At 42.8% G+C, this 15289-nt stretch overlaps 1 protein-coding gene across 2 annotated transcripts in view; it reads left to right on the top strand.

Moving 5' to 3' along the window:
• Window positions 1-15086, top strand: part of rfx4 (regulatory factor X, 4) — a 143868-nt gene extending 128782 nt beyond the window's left edge. For both annotated transcript variants that reach the window (XM_072551793.1, XM_072551792.1), the window contains exon 18: window positions 13576-15086. In XM_072551793.1, the coding sequence (XP_072407894.1) occupies window positions 13576-13848 (273 nt within the window). In that variant the 3' untranslated portion in view covers window positions 13849-15086. The remainder of the gene's footprint in view (window positions 1-13575) is intronic.
• The last annotated feature ends 203 nt before the right edge of the window (window positions 15087-15289 follow it).

The raw sequence follows: 15289 nt of genomic DNA, 5'->3' as shown, positions 1-15289 counted from the left end.
GGATTAATTTACAGCAGCACCGTAAAATCACTTGCTATCATTCAGGCTTTAGAACTTAATAGAGCTGTAGGTCTTTGGCTCTGTTTTCCCGGACCTCTGATGCTAACGCCATGAAGCATGTGGGATCTGTGGGAAATCTTTCCATTAAAGTATTAATGAACCAGTAGGAACTGCACAGTCAAGGCCGGGAGTTCCAGGCCCAGACTCCAAGGAGCAATGGCTGTAGGAAGAGGAAGCTCCTCCTGAGAACACCTCAACTCATCGGTTCATTTAGCAGGGACTGATGAATCTTCAGATCCTGAACAGATAGGGATCCAGATCACATTGTGGGAGTGGACCTTCCACAGGGGTCTCCCACATGCACTTGAGTTGAAATAGTTCCAACATATACAAATACAACCTCTGGCTGATTACATGTTGGAAGATGCAGGCGAGAGGTGCCCTTTGCTTGCATGGTGTTCATTGCTGGCACAGTTCAGTAGCATACTGGACACCCTGGTTAAGAGTTCTTTGAATGTTGTGCTATATTTATCACACATGGAATGAGTCAAATTAATAATCAGTCTTTTGATTGAAGAGGCCATCAGAATATTTATGTGGAACAAAAATAAATCTGTTTCAGGATGTGTCCAACAATTGCTAAGGGTACAGCGAACCATATCTGCAGAGGTCTCTGGCTTAGTGAAAGGGGACAAATGGGACCTTTTATTTCCTAAAACTGATTTTCCATGACCAATAATATCTGTAACAATGAAGAATGGTGTATTAAATTCCAACTTGGCACTTTGGCTATCTCTCATTCCTAAACTATTCTTGGCATGTGTTATTTAAGCAATAATGAACAAGCATGTACAGTGTCTTGCCAATTTAATGGTAGGTTCATTGACTGAAGGAAGGAATAAAATGTTGAATCAGTCAGACTCCCAGCTATTTTTAAGACACACAGAGCTCATTGGTGTTAGTCACACTCATAAACGTTGTGTTTAATTGTTGACCAATTAGAGGGGTCGCTATTTTATGCTTTGCCCATATATATCCCAATTACATGCATCTCCTTCATCAGGCCTGAAGTCATTGATAATGTTGCAAATGGAGTATGTCCAGGTGCATGCTCCAGTTGTAATTAAGAGTAACTGATAAGAAGGTTTGGTTAGAAATATCTGAACGTGTCTCAATCTGTCTAGTCATGTTTAAGGTCAGTTTCAACTGGAAGTAGATGGTGTGTAGAAAGGTGAAATAGACTAATCACATACTGTGTGGTGGGGTAGGGGTGTGGGAGGTGGAAGAAACCTATGTGAAGCCATACTGGTTCTGTTGCTTGCTTTAACAGATAGGCCAAAGATTGATTGATTGATTGATTGATTGTCACGCTTACCGAGGTACAGTGAAAAGCTTTGTTAATGAGCAGCACAAGCAGAGCACAGTAAACAGGGATGTAGAGATCAAACTGACTTAGACAGAGACATACAGGTTACATTGCACAGGGCGTGCTCTAGATGAGGTCAGCATTAGCAAGATCAGCATTATTTGAAATTAGAGAGTCCATTTGTCAGTCTAATAACAGCTGGGAAGAGGCTGTCCCTCAACCTGCTGGTGTGTGTGTTCAAGCATGATGGAAGAGGTTGTTGGAGATCATTACTGGGATGCGATGATGATATTGGTAGCCCTTCTGCAGCAGCAAACTGTGTAAATGGCCTCCATGGATGGAAGGTTGGCTTCCCTGATGGTCTGGAAGTTGATCAAGTCAACAATTGATGTGCTGTAAGACCTTAACGTTTTTGCTTCTGTTGGCCATTGCCATTCCTCTATTCAGACTTATCATTTGGAGTTTTGGTTTTGTATCATCTGTCAAAAGATCTAATCATATCAAATGGCACATACATTCTCTCAGCTAAAACAAACAAACTTTGGAAACATTGATTTTCCCTTTTTGTGGACCTTTGCCAATCGATTGAACAAATTTGACTGGATATCAGCTTCATACATGTCTACTTCACGTGACTTGTGAATCTCTCCAGGGATTAGCGCTGTCATTGGAACCACAATATGGAACAGCTTAGAAAGAGGCCATTTGTCCTATTGTGCCTGTGCCAGCCCCTTGAAAATGCTTTTCAATTATTCCCATTGCCCTGGTTCATGCCATCTTCCCTTTCTAAGAATTTATTGCAATCCTTTTTGAAAATCGCTACTGAATTTGATTCCATTGCCCGTTCATACTGCAAATTCCCAGATCACAGCAATTTTCATTGTGTAAACAACACATTACATTGTTTTGCTAATTACTTTAAATCTCTGTCCCTTTGTTACCGACAACCCAGTTTCTCCTTTAATCAACCCATTCAGAAATGTTAGCACACCACCTTTGGAGCAGATGGGACTTGAACCCAGGCTTAGAGGTGGGGACACTACCACTGCACCACAGCAGCCCACCCTCAGTTTCTGTTTTATCGAAATGGCTTTTTCTTTTGCCCAGTACCAAATCACCCATGATATATTTCATCTATTTTCCACTACCATTTAAATCACCCACGTTTACAATTAATCAAATTACGTGCAATGTACAACCACGGCACAGTTTCTCCTTTATTTGTTCTATACAACCTTAACCACTTGGATTAGATTAGATTACTTACAGTGTGGAAACAGGCCCTTCGGCCCAACAAGTTCACACTGACCCTCTGAAAAGCAACCCACCCCACCCCCCCCCCCTCATTTATTGATGTGTCTCTTCACTTTCACTCATTGTCCTGGAAAAAAAACATAAAATCTCTCGAGTAATTGGATCATTCAGCACATTTTCAGAACTACCTTGTTGTAATTTCCACCATTTCTGGTCCTTTTCCCCACCATCAGCGCAGTGAAATACCCTTGCTGGCTTCCCCATTAACAGTCAAAGACTCATTGCAAGTGATTAAATTTGGTCGCACTAAGTTCCAATTCGCTATCATCCCTATGCTCGCTGTCCTACGTTGGCTCCACATCAGGTAAAGTCTTGATTTTAACACCTTCACCCTGTCGGCCTCCCCTCTCCCTTTCTAGGTAATCTCCTCCAAGTGTCAAAACTCTCTTGGGTCTGTGCACTCTCTAATTCTGGCCTCCTGCACATGTCCAATTGCTCCATCATTGGCACCTCCTGTTGCTTAGACTTTAAACTCTGGCCTCTATCTGTCTCCTCCTTTAAGATACTTTTAAAAACCCATCTCTCACCAAGCATTTGTTCAATTGAATCTAGTACCTCTTCATGTGTCACATTTTGTTTTATAACGTTCCTGTGAAGTGCCTAAAGTAGGACATTTTGCATTCAAGGTGCTATATAAATATAAGTTGTAATTATTGCTATTCAAATGAGATGTAAATTAATGGCTTAATCAGACAATTGGTGATTGTGCAACTTTTTTGATCCAAGTTTCACCCAAATCTCTCTGCTCTGGTCACCCAGATCCTCCCTCCCAAATCAATTCTTCATCCATGACCTGGGGAATCAACATCAGCCAGCAATATGACTGTGGGAACTGCTGCAGTTCAGCACCAGGGATTATTTATTTTATGCCTATGTGACTGTGTTTTTGTGGTTTGTCGTGCCTTGGAGGGACTTATGATGGTCAGGTTTCATGGCAAGCAATGTATTGAAATTAAAACTGTGCGTCAAATTAACTTAGCATTCCCGGAAATCAACCTTAAAATAAAACAAGAAAATTGTTGGAGAGGCCATTGCTAGGAGAAAATGCCACCTGTTTGCTTTTTATTAAATTTAATTCTAACTGTACGTTAGAAGAGTGGTATTATGCTCAAACAACCAAGCTGAAAAGGTTTGGACTGTAAATCCTACTTTACGTGCTGGGTCAGTGCAGAAACACTGCTGTTCTTATCAGAGGATTGTTCTGTGTGATGGGGACAGGATTAAATGGGAAATAGTTAAATCAGGATTTAGCCAACTGAGCTAATTTTTTTCTCCCTGAAAGGACAGCCTCAGAGACTGTGAACCCAACGACGCACTCTGAAGGCAAATGTTTTGCTGCTTAAACAGAGCCCTCATTCACACTTTGCATAATGAGTGGCCTGGCAAATTTGAATGAGAGACTTTATTCTTTTCTCATGAACTTCAGTTCTGGGGAATCGCTGAAGAGAGTGTGTGTGTGTGTGTGCAGATTTACATTACACTGCATGTAGCTGTAATAATCTCTATTTGGTATTTTTTTTCCCATACACCTCCCTCAAATCACTCACGTTCTTCGCTGCGTTTTTAGACACCATCAAAGTGAACCAGCAGAGTCCGAACTTTATGCCCACATCTTGTGATGACCCGTCTAATGGTAACTTCCTGCGAAGGGTCCTCCAACAACATTGCCTTTGTGCTTGCTGAGGATAACTGGGACTCAGTGTTTTACACCCAATGTGTTCGGGAACTCTACATGGAACCGGATGCTGAGTGTGAAGGGCAATTGTAGCAATCCAGGCAGACATCCGCACAGATGGTCATCCTCTGTGCACTTCAGTGGGGTTCAATGGCTGTTTCTCCAGCTGATGGGATGGCGAGGCGGGGATGATGGAGTGTTTGGGAAATGTTTTTCAGTCATCTGATGAACAGTCGAGGTCTGCATCCAGTCAGTGTCAGTCTGCAGTGTAGTCACCAGCGTTAGGTTGAGTGAACTGGAACCGTATTTTTATTTCAAGCTTGCTTTGTCCATAATAATTTTGCCATTCCCAATAAAAAAAAGCAAAGCTGTGGGATTTTTGTTATGATCCTGACACAGCAGCAAAGATAAACACACTGCAGGCGTGTGACGAAGGTTTATCAGACTGGTTCCTGGGGTGGCAGGACTGAAGTATGAAGGGAGCTTGGATCAGTTGGAAGTAACTTCACTGGAATTTAGCAGGATGTGGGGGGATTCCATGGAAACCTATAAAATTCAAGCAGGATTAAACAGGATAATGCAGGAAGGATATTCCCAATGACTGGGGAGTCCAGAATCAGCGGTCACAGTCTATGGATACAGGGTAGGCCATTTAGGATAGAGAAGAGAAGAAACGTCTTCATCAGGGAGTGGTGAGCCGGCAGAATTCTCTGCCACAGAAAGTGGCTGCAGTCCAAACATTGGATGATATAGTTCACAGGGCTAAAAAGATCAAAGGGCATGGGGACAAAGCAGGAACACGTTACCAAGTTGCATATTCATCCATGATCATATTGAATTGCAGAGCATGCTTGAATGGCCTACTTCCTATTCCTATTTTTCTATAAACACAATAAGCAAGTTCATCTTGAATTTCAGTTGTTCGCGGGCAGGATTGTTTCTTGATCCATGTGGGAAGAAGGAGCACAGGAGGACAGGTCTGAAAGTTGGCATCAGAGAGTTGGACGCCCGGAGTTTGGCACGTTCTCACTTCTGGGCTGGTGGCAGAGGTGAGGGATGGGACATGGGATTGGGAGTGGAGGCCGCCTTTATTGGTGAGGGGTGTTCATGGTTATAGTCATAGATAGAGATGTACAGCATGGAAGGAGACCCTTCGGTCCAACCCGTCCAGATATCCCAACCCAATCTATCTGCCCTCAAAAGGCAAGTATGCAATTTTGGAAATTTTATTTTAACATATTTAGGTCCCTGACGCAAAGTAATAAACTTGCGTGTCACTGACGTTAGGGTTAGGATATTGAAGTCAAATGAAAGCCCAAACATGGTTCAGAGATGTTGGTGGCATCAATAGGGATAGGATTTAGGAATTGGTGGATAACACTCTGAAGTATGCTGTGATGTAACAGCAACCTCATTATTCACTTGAGAGAGACTCGGCTAGAAGGTTGGACTAGAAAAGCTTAAGATAGAGGTGTCTACGGCAAGATCTATATGTCTATTGAGTCAATAAATATTATTTATTGTTGAGGTATGTCCTGATCTTATCTGAATACACAAAAACCAAAACCAAACAGCCTCCAGGCAGCAGATATGAGTGTGAGGATACTTTTCTACTAATTCTTTCACAGAATGTAGGTGTCACTCAATGGGTCATACCTATCATTCAATGCCTCTCCTTAATTGCCCTTGAGAAGGTGATGGTAAACGGCCTTCTTGAACCACTTCAGTCCATGAGGTGTAATTGCACTCTATAATGCTGTTATCGAGGGAGTTTTGAGATTTTGATCCAGTGACATTTAGTGAACAGCAAAGCATTTCCAAGTCAGGATGGCGCTTGGCTTGAAGGGGAATTTGAAGGTGATGGTCCTATGCATCTGCTGCCCTTGCCCTTCTAGGTAGTAGGAATTGCAGGTTTGAAAGGTGCTGTCGGAAGAGTCTTGGTGGGTTGCAGCACTGAGGGCTTACAAATGGTACACACTGCTACTACTGAGCATTGGTGGTGGAAGGAGTGAGCATTGATGATGGTGACTGAGGTTCCAAACAAACAGCTGCTTTGTCTTGGATGGCATCAAGCGTCTTGACTGTTTTTGGAGTTTCACTCATCCAGACAGGTGGGGAGCATTCCATCCCAGTTCTGACTTATACATTGTATATAGTGGACAGGCTTTGGGGAAACAGGAGATGAGTTGCCTCTGGAATCCCCCAGAATCTTAAATGTGGAGAATTTGGCAACGTTAACACAACTGAATGCCATGGGTTAATAACTGGATTCTCTTTAATTGGAGATGTTTACTGCCTGGAATTTGACAGTCAAGGATATGACTTGCCAGTTATTAGACCACGCATGGATGATGTCTCATTCAGGCATGGACTGCTTCAACATTTGAGAAATTGTTAACATTACTGAATGTTTCAGGACAAACCAGCCACATGATTGTCACCACATCCATTACCTTCAACATCCACACCCTCCTCCACTGATACTCAGTTGCAACAGTGTGTACCATCTACAAGATGCACTGCAACAACTCGCCAAGACTCATTCAACAGCACCCTTCTGAATTCATAAACACTCCCATATCGAAGGACAGGGGAACACCACCACCCGCAACTCTCACTTCGAGGCATTCACCACCCTGACTTAGAAATATATCACTGTTCCTTCAGTGTTGCTGAGTCAAAACCCTGAAAATCCCTCCATAAGGACGTTGTGGGTCAACCCACAACAAATGGACTTCAGTGGTTCAAGAAGGATGCTCACCACTACCTTCTCATAGGAAACGAGGCACGGCAAGACACAGGAGTGACGCAGCAATACCCACGTCCATGAATGAGTAAAAAAAGCACAATGTCACCATAATGAAAAAGACAGCTGTAAAGAATGCCGTTTGTTATACCAATGTTGCCTTGCAAAACATTTTGATTCCTGATTAATGATCAAAGTGACAATGCCAGAAACTGTGATTTTGATCAAGTATTTCAAAAGGAAATTGGATTAATATTTAAGAGTGATAAATTTGTAGCAGGAGAAAAAATAAAAACTGGATTGCTATAAGGAGAGACAGAATAGACTCAATGGGATGAATGACCTCCCATAAATAACTCTGCAGGTGAAATCTTGTGCTCCACCCAGGGGTGGGAAAGCTTGATGGGTGTGGGAACTTAATTGTGCAGGAGGTCAAAAGTTAGGTCCCTGGCAGCAGAATGAATCCTGAGCAATGGTGTCTTGGGATGTGCCTGCCTATCATTAAATCCAGCTTCGCCAGAATTATACGTCCCTTTCAAATAAAGTCATTGGCAAATGTGCCTTCAGATTCACAACTGGATGTACATAGCAGGCAGCAGGTGAGGTAATCCATTTGCTGAGTTGGAGTGAGGAGCCATTGTACTTTCCTCTTTGTCTGGCATTGTTTGTGTGGCAGACCATGAGTGAGATTGAGTAGCAGCAGGCAAAAAGACAATCATTTAGGGGGCTCTGGGAGGGAGAGAGGCTGCAGACAAGGGGTTATGGGGGTTTCTGAGGCAAGGGAAGGTGGTAAAGAGGGAATAATGGATGGTGGATTTCCAAGTAAGTGAGGGACGGAGGCAGGGAGGAAATGTGATTGCGCAGTTATGTGCAGAGGATTGAGGAAGAGTCTACAAAGGAAAAGTGTCATGGATGTGGTGGTCCTGTTATTGGAGGGAAGAGAGGAAGGAGAAGAGGATCTTTCCAAATGGGAATGATTGGAGAAAGATGATCTTAAAGAGTGGGAGGGTGCTGCCCCTAGGGTGCGTTCCTAGACTTTGAACTGAGGGTACTGGTTATAGAGTGAAAGGTGACAATGAGAGGCAGGAGAAATACAATATGTTGAGGGTTCGTGTCCTAATTTGCAGTCATGTCAAAGAGTCACAGAGTCATATAGCATGGAGACAGACCCTTTGGCCCAAACTGGTCCATGCTATCAATATGACCATCCACACTCACCCTATTTCCCTTCACTTGGTCCATATCCTTCTAAACCTTTCCTATTCATGTATTTGTCCAAATGCCTTTTAAATGTTGTTAATGCACCCATCTCAACCACTCTGCAGGCAGCTCATTCCATATGCGTTCCACCTCTGTGTAAATAAAGTTACTCCTCGGGTTCCCTTTCATTCTTTCCCCCTCTAACCTTAAACTGATGCTCTCTGGTCCTTGATTCCCCAACCCTGGGAAATAGATGGACTGCATTCACTCTATCCATGCCTCCCATGATCTTATACACTTCTTTAATATCCCCCCTCAATCTCCTACACTCTAAAGAAAAAAGTTCTAGTTTGTCCAACCCCTCCTTATAACTCAGACCATTGAATCCTGGCAACATCCTTGTAAATTTTTTCAGCACTCTTTTCTAGTTTAATAATATCCTTCCTATAACAAGTTGACCAAAACTGAACACAATACTTTAGCTGTAGCCTCACCAACATTCTATACAACTACAACATAACTCCCCAACTTCTATACTCAATGACCTGACTGATGAAGGTCAGTTTGCCAAAAGCTTTCTTCACTGCCCTGTCTACCTGTAACTCCACTTTCAGAGAACCGGGCACCTGAATTCCAAGGTCCCTTTGGTCCACGACACTCCCCGACGCCCTACCATTCACCATGAAACTCTCACCTTGATTTGACTTTCCAAAATGCAAGACCTCACGCTTATCTATATTAAACTCCATTTGTCATTTCTCGGTCTGCTTCCCCAGCTGGTCACGGTCCTGCTGAAATTTCTGGTAACCTTCCTCACTGTCCACAATACCGCCTATTTTAGTATCATCTGCAAAATCTTTTATCGTGCCTGGTACATTTTCATCGAAATCATTGATATTGATAGCAAACAGCAAAGGGCCCAGCACCGACCATCAACCATGGTTAGATTGGTAGATGCTGAAATTTGAAAATAATTTAAAAAATTAAAAAGCTAGTCCAATGACCACCATGAAGCTATTGTTATAGAATCACAGAATCCCTACAGTGTGGAAAAAAACAGTTGGTCTATGCAGTCTGCATCCACCCTCTGAAGAGTATCCCACACAGACCTCTCATGCTATTCCATAACCCTCAATTTCCCATGGCTAATCCGTCTAACCTGCACATCCCTAGACACTACAATTTAGAATAGCCAATCCACCTAATCTTTGGATCGTTGTAGGAAACCCAAGCACCTGGCGGAGACCCGTGCAGACATGGGGAGAAAGTGCAAACTCCACACAGACAGTCACCCGGGTCTCTGGTGCTATGAGGTCAATTGTCATAAAACCCAACTGGTTCACTAATGTCCTTTTAATGCCATTCTTACGTGATCTGGCCCACATGTGATTTCAGACCCACAGCAGTGCTGTTGACTCTTACCTGCCCTCTAAAATGGCCTAGCAATTAACTCAGTTCAACGACAATTAATGATGGATAACCAATGCTGGCCCTATCAGTAATACCAACAGCCCATGAAAGATTTAAAAAAATGTTCTCAATCCTATATTTCTGACTGACCAATGGCTCTCATTCAATGGAGATCCCAAAAAAGCTCAGCCCAGGGCAGTATACTGACCCAGCTGTTCACTGCAATCTGTTCCCTGACTCAATGATCAGTCAAGGCACCTCTACTCTTTGGATTACTATGGTGCAGCTGGGGAGGAACTGGTAGAGGGTGTTCCAAGCATAGGCCAAGGGGCTGCTGGATATGCAACTTGGTGTGGCAGCAGAGAGTCAATCGGCATTGAATAACCAGGCACCAGGAGATTTATCTACCATCATACATTCTAATACGTCCGACACCTCCTCTACTGTGATATGGACTGTCCCCACAATGTTACCATTAACTTCCTCAAGTTCCAAGTCTTCATGTCTTTCTCCATGGTAAACACAGATGAGAAAAATTCATTGAGGTCCTTGCCCACCTCTTGCAGTTCTACACAAAAATGTCCACTTTGGTCCTTGAGGGGTCCGATTCACTCTCTTGTTGTTCTTTTCTTAAAAATATGCTTAAAGAACCTTTCTGAATTCACCCTCATCTTCTCAGCCAAGGCTGTCTTGTGCCTCCGTATCGCCCTTCTGATTTCCTTCTTCTGTAAACTCTTGTATCTCCTATATACTCCAGGGACCAGTGCCACGGTAAGCATTGGCACATAATCAAGTGTACCTAAGCACCAGATGCTGTGAATTAGCGGGTAGCCTATTCTTAATCATAAGGTTCTGGTTTCAAGACCAACTCTAGGGGCTTGAGTGTAAACTGCAAGGTCACACCCCAGTGCCATTTTGAGGAAAAATTGCAAAAGTCTACTTTAATGAGACATTGAATTGAATGCCCACCTGTCTGTTTGAATGAATGTCAAAGATCCCACAGCCAATGTTGGACAAGCTATTTATCCCTGTCCAATATTTATCTCTCGATCAAAAACACACAAAAACATGGATTACCTAATTGCTATTGCATTGCTAATTGTGGGATCTTACTGTGTAAATTGGCTGCAACGTTTCCTACATTATGACTATGCGTCAGAAAATACTCATTGCTTGCAAAGTGGTTGAAGGTATCAGGGAATCATTGAGAGGTGCTATATAAATGCAGGTCCTTTAATGCAAATAATCATCTCTGATTGTTCTTTTAATTGAATAAGTTAAACCAGTTAAAAATAATGAAAGCATCATTATTGTTGGAGTTATACAGACCACAAATGTTCATTTTTCTCCCAAGTTCCTGAATTTCTTTGTAATCAGTGTAACTGGAACTGGATTAATGGAATGCTGTGGTCCCAATCACCCCCCCTCCAGCTAAAACATAAAGGTGAGGAGCTGTCCAACAGAGAGACTGGTTACTCCACAACCACTTAGTGGTCAACTAGACATTAATAGATCAGACAGGGACAGGAAATTGCCTTGCGGAGGGCGACTGCCCAATCAGATGGAAAAAGTCCTGCAGTTACAGCAGCACCACTGTGAGCAGTGGCCACTGCTGGTACTGCACCCTGGACTTGAGGAGGTGCTCAGCACTGAATCAGGACTCGACCACTGTTTGCTGGAGGAGTGGTCTATATCAGAACTATGCTGGCAGGACCTACATATAGGCTGAGTTATTAGGGTTTGAGAGGCTGGGCACGGGGCATATCTGGAAGGGGAGGTTTGTGCTGCAATAGGGGCTGTTAAGACCCTGGAAAACCAAGCAGGTTGGCCATTTGGCATAATTCGCTCCCACTGCCAGTTAATGCTCAGCAGTGGTGGGATGGAGCCCCTAAATTGGCAGCATTTGTCCACTTAAGTGCTTGGATTGACCCATGGGCAAGTGGGCTGTGTGACGCCACCTAACCAATTCTCAAAAATCGCTGACCAATTGTCCTTTTGGAAAGGTTTTGGTAGGAGCAGGAATGGAAAGGGACATGTGAGCAGAGGAATGTCAAATCCAGCCCCTGGAGGTTGGAATATTTCTTGCAAATATTTTGAGGGAAAGTTGATCTTATAATGTATATTCTTTGAGGGTAAAATGTTTGTCAGGGTGACTCATTACTGGCTTGAATTCCTGACTGTGTCTAATTTCTCCCCTAGCCTTTCTCCATCCACTCCCAAACTGAGTACCCACTTAAACATGGCATTAAACATTTAATATGTTAATCGAGGTGTGACATTCACTCGCAGCCATTTGCACAATTGGTTAAAAGCTGGGTGCTGGGAGCAAGATACGCTCCTCGCTCTGGGTGGAGGTCAGCCTAATGACCACTTTGTGACAGGGAACACTGCACAAATAAGATTTTCCTATTTCTTTCCCTTGGTTCTGCGTCAATGCTGGAACTGTTTGGCACTGAACTAATTCAATGACATCAAGGGCTGTTTTAATACAACCTACAATTGTTGCATTGTTGAAACTTGATGAAAAACCGTGCAACTTACTTTCATTGGAGGCATGGATACAAATGTTTTCACCTCAGTCTTCAGTTAAATAGGCTCCTTTAGGAGTCAGCTTTTAAAGCTGGAATTTGTTTTTGTGCAAGTGTACACGTCTTAGATGATTGTATAAGTTCTATGTTAAATGGAAATTTAGAGTGTGATCTTATTCATTTGTCTACGCAAATGGGGAACAAAAGCCCCAAGAGGGTTTATAATGCTCTATTCAGGACAATATAATCTTCTTTAACTTAAGGCATAGACAGACGTACATAGCAATAAATTAGCAGTCAATTTAACATTCAACAAATAAGCAAGCAGGTTTCTGATTAGGACTTTTAAAAATGTTATCCCTGAATGATGCTGGCAAGGCTAATATTTATTGCCACCCCTAATTGCACTGGAGGAGATAGTGGTGAAGCACCTTCTCGAGTACAACAGGGTGGTTTGCTTGGCTATTTCAGAGGGCAATTAAGAGACAACCACATTGTCATGAGACCTGGCTCACATGTAGACCAGTTTGGATAAAGACAGCAGATTCCCTTCCTTAAAGGCCATTAGAGAACCAGCCTTTTTAAAAATATATATATGTTCTGTATACCTACATGAACACCATTATTCATAAGAACTTTTTATTCCAGATCCATTTAATTAATTGGTTTTAAATTCCCCAGCTACTGTCGTGGGATTTCAAACTATCTTTAATAGATCATGGTCTAGCCCTCTCGGCTACTAACAATATAATTACCATCCTTACACATCCTGCAGATATTCTTCTACATCTTAGCCTTACTTGCACTTGTTACTTTGAATATGTAGATACATTGGAGAAATTGGGACTGTCTCCCTTGGAGCAGAGAAGCTGAGAGATTTAGTTGAGGTGTTCAAAATAAACAAGATGTCTGGAAAAGTAGATAGGGAGACACTGATCCCAATGTTGGAAGGATTGACAACCAGAGGACACAGATTTAAGGCAATTGGCAAAAGAAGCAATGACAATATCGCTGCTAGTTAGGGATGTAGTGCCTGAACATGTGGCGGAGTCAAGTTCAATCAAAGACTTTAAGAGAGAATTGCATTACAATCTGGGAAGGGAGAAAGTGCAGCACTATGGGGGACCAAAAAGGGTGGTTGGGCTATGGGTAAATTGCTCCTTAGGATAGCCAGGACAGGCATTGTGGGCTAAATGGCCTACTTCTGTGCTGTAACCATTGTGTGATTCCCAATCGCTTTGGTTTTATTTACTCCAGTAAGTGAAGGGAGTGTTGGCTGTGTATTTTCTGAAGCAGGCTCCTAGTTGCCAGCTAACGCTGTGTTTGTGTTCCGCAGTACCCTTTCAACAGCCAGACACCGAGGATGGAGCCATGCTTGATGAGCAGCACCCCAAGGCTGCATTCGACACCGGTCACACCTCGCTGGCCTGAAGTGCCCGCGGCTAACAGCTGTTACCCCAGCCCCACCATGCATTCAGCACGGTACAGCAACTCGAGTGAGATGTACACGCCCCTGGTTCCCCGGAGGAGTGCCGAGTACGAACACGCACAGCATTTTCCTGGCTTTGCCTACATCAATGGGGAAGCGACCACTGGGTGGGCCAAATAATTCTCTCCTGCAATAATGACCGTATCTAGACAGTGGAAATACTGTCCCACAAATAATACCTGGTCAACTATGAATTGCCACTGAAAGCAACGCATGAAGAACATTTTTTGAAACATGTTCTGCCAGTAGGAATTTAAAGAAACACCTGGTGATACTAGCATCCCTGTAAAGCTGAGACTGATCAATTGGATCAGAAATGATGATCTGGGAGGGTGGGCTAATTTCTTCTTCTAAGTTGTGCAGTCTGCAATGTGGACATCTGCACATGTAAACTATTACTTATTTCTTTAACACATGGTCATGCTCTCGTTGGGATTTAACATTTTTTAGCTTGTCTAAAGTTAAAGGTACAAGTGGAGATCCATGAGATCACCTCACCAACCCTCCACCGAATGCCTCGAGGAGATGTTGACCCCAGGAAGGGAGTGTGGCTCATTGCCTGCCCACCACCAACAAACCTCAGCATCTCATTCCCAATCGTCAAGAGAGCCTTATTGCTCCCTGTACCTGCCTTTCCTCCTCGCTACTGTGATGGTGGCAACTTTTAGGAGACCTCAGTAATGCCTGATGTCCTGCAGAATGCAAGGGGCACTGCACTTTGGTGTACTTGCCTTTCCATGCTGAAGACCAGCAACATGCTGCCCACCAGATTTTACACTTGGATGTAATCCTGCTCTATCTGCACTGCACAACAAGAAGAGGTACAGTACTGTGGGCATCAGACAACATTTGCTTGTGTTTTTGCATAGCCACATAAACTCTTAAGATTGTTAAAGCTGTGCCTTAGAAACCATGTTGTGTATGTGTGAAAATATGTATCTAATTTTCTACTGTATTTTTGACAGACTATTTTGTAGAAATAATATTTCTTTAGCCTGTCTCTCTAGTATGTGTGTATACTGTTTTTGTCATGTTTAATTAACATAGTACCTGTATGTTTTGCAATTACAAAATGCGGTCAGCAGATTTTATGGACATATTACCCTATGGGTAAGGAGAATAATTGAAAGATAACACAAGAAACTCTAGGCTTTTTGTTTTGTAAATAAAAGCACTGATAGCACCAAGTGTGGTAACTATGGCTGTGGATAAATTTGAAGTACATAGTATTATTTGTACAGATGTGCAAGATATATGAAGGCAATACATTCTCAAAATGCAAATACATTTTTTAAAAATTACCCAGTCTTTACTGTTCTTAATATTGTGACTGTTCTGTAAATGCTTGTGGCCAAAAGTGTATTCCAGGGATGGATTGTTGAATGAGATATTAATTTTCTCGACCAGATGGGCTACAAAATCAGAGGTTTCTCAGTATGGTGTGCACATTGGTGATTCAGTTTCTCGCCTGTTCATTTAGTGATTACACTGCATCTGAGCTTTCCTGTAAGATTTGCACATGCATATTTTGGTGTGTTAACTCACTTCCTGATCACAACAG

Source organism: Chiloscyllium punctatum, chromosome 32, assembly GCF_047496795.1.
Source record: "Chiloscyllium punctatum isolate Juve2018m chromosome 32, sChiPun1.3, whole genome shotgun sequence".
Classification (NCBI taxonomy): Eukaryota; Metazoa; Chordata; class Chondrichthyes; order Orectolobiformes; family Hemiscylliidae; genus Chiloscyllium; species Chiloscyllium punctatum.
This window is presented reverse-complemented; position numbering and strand designations above follow the sequence as displayed.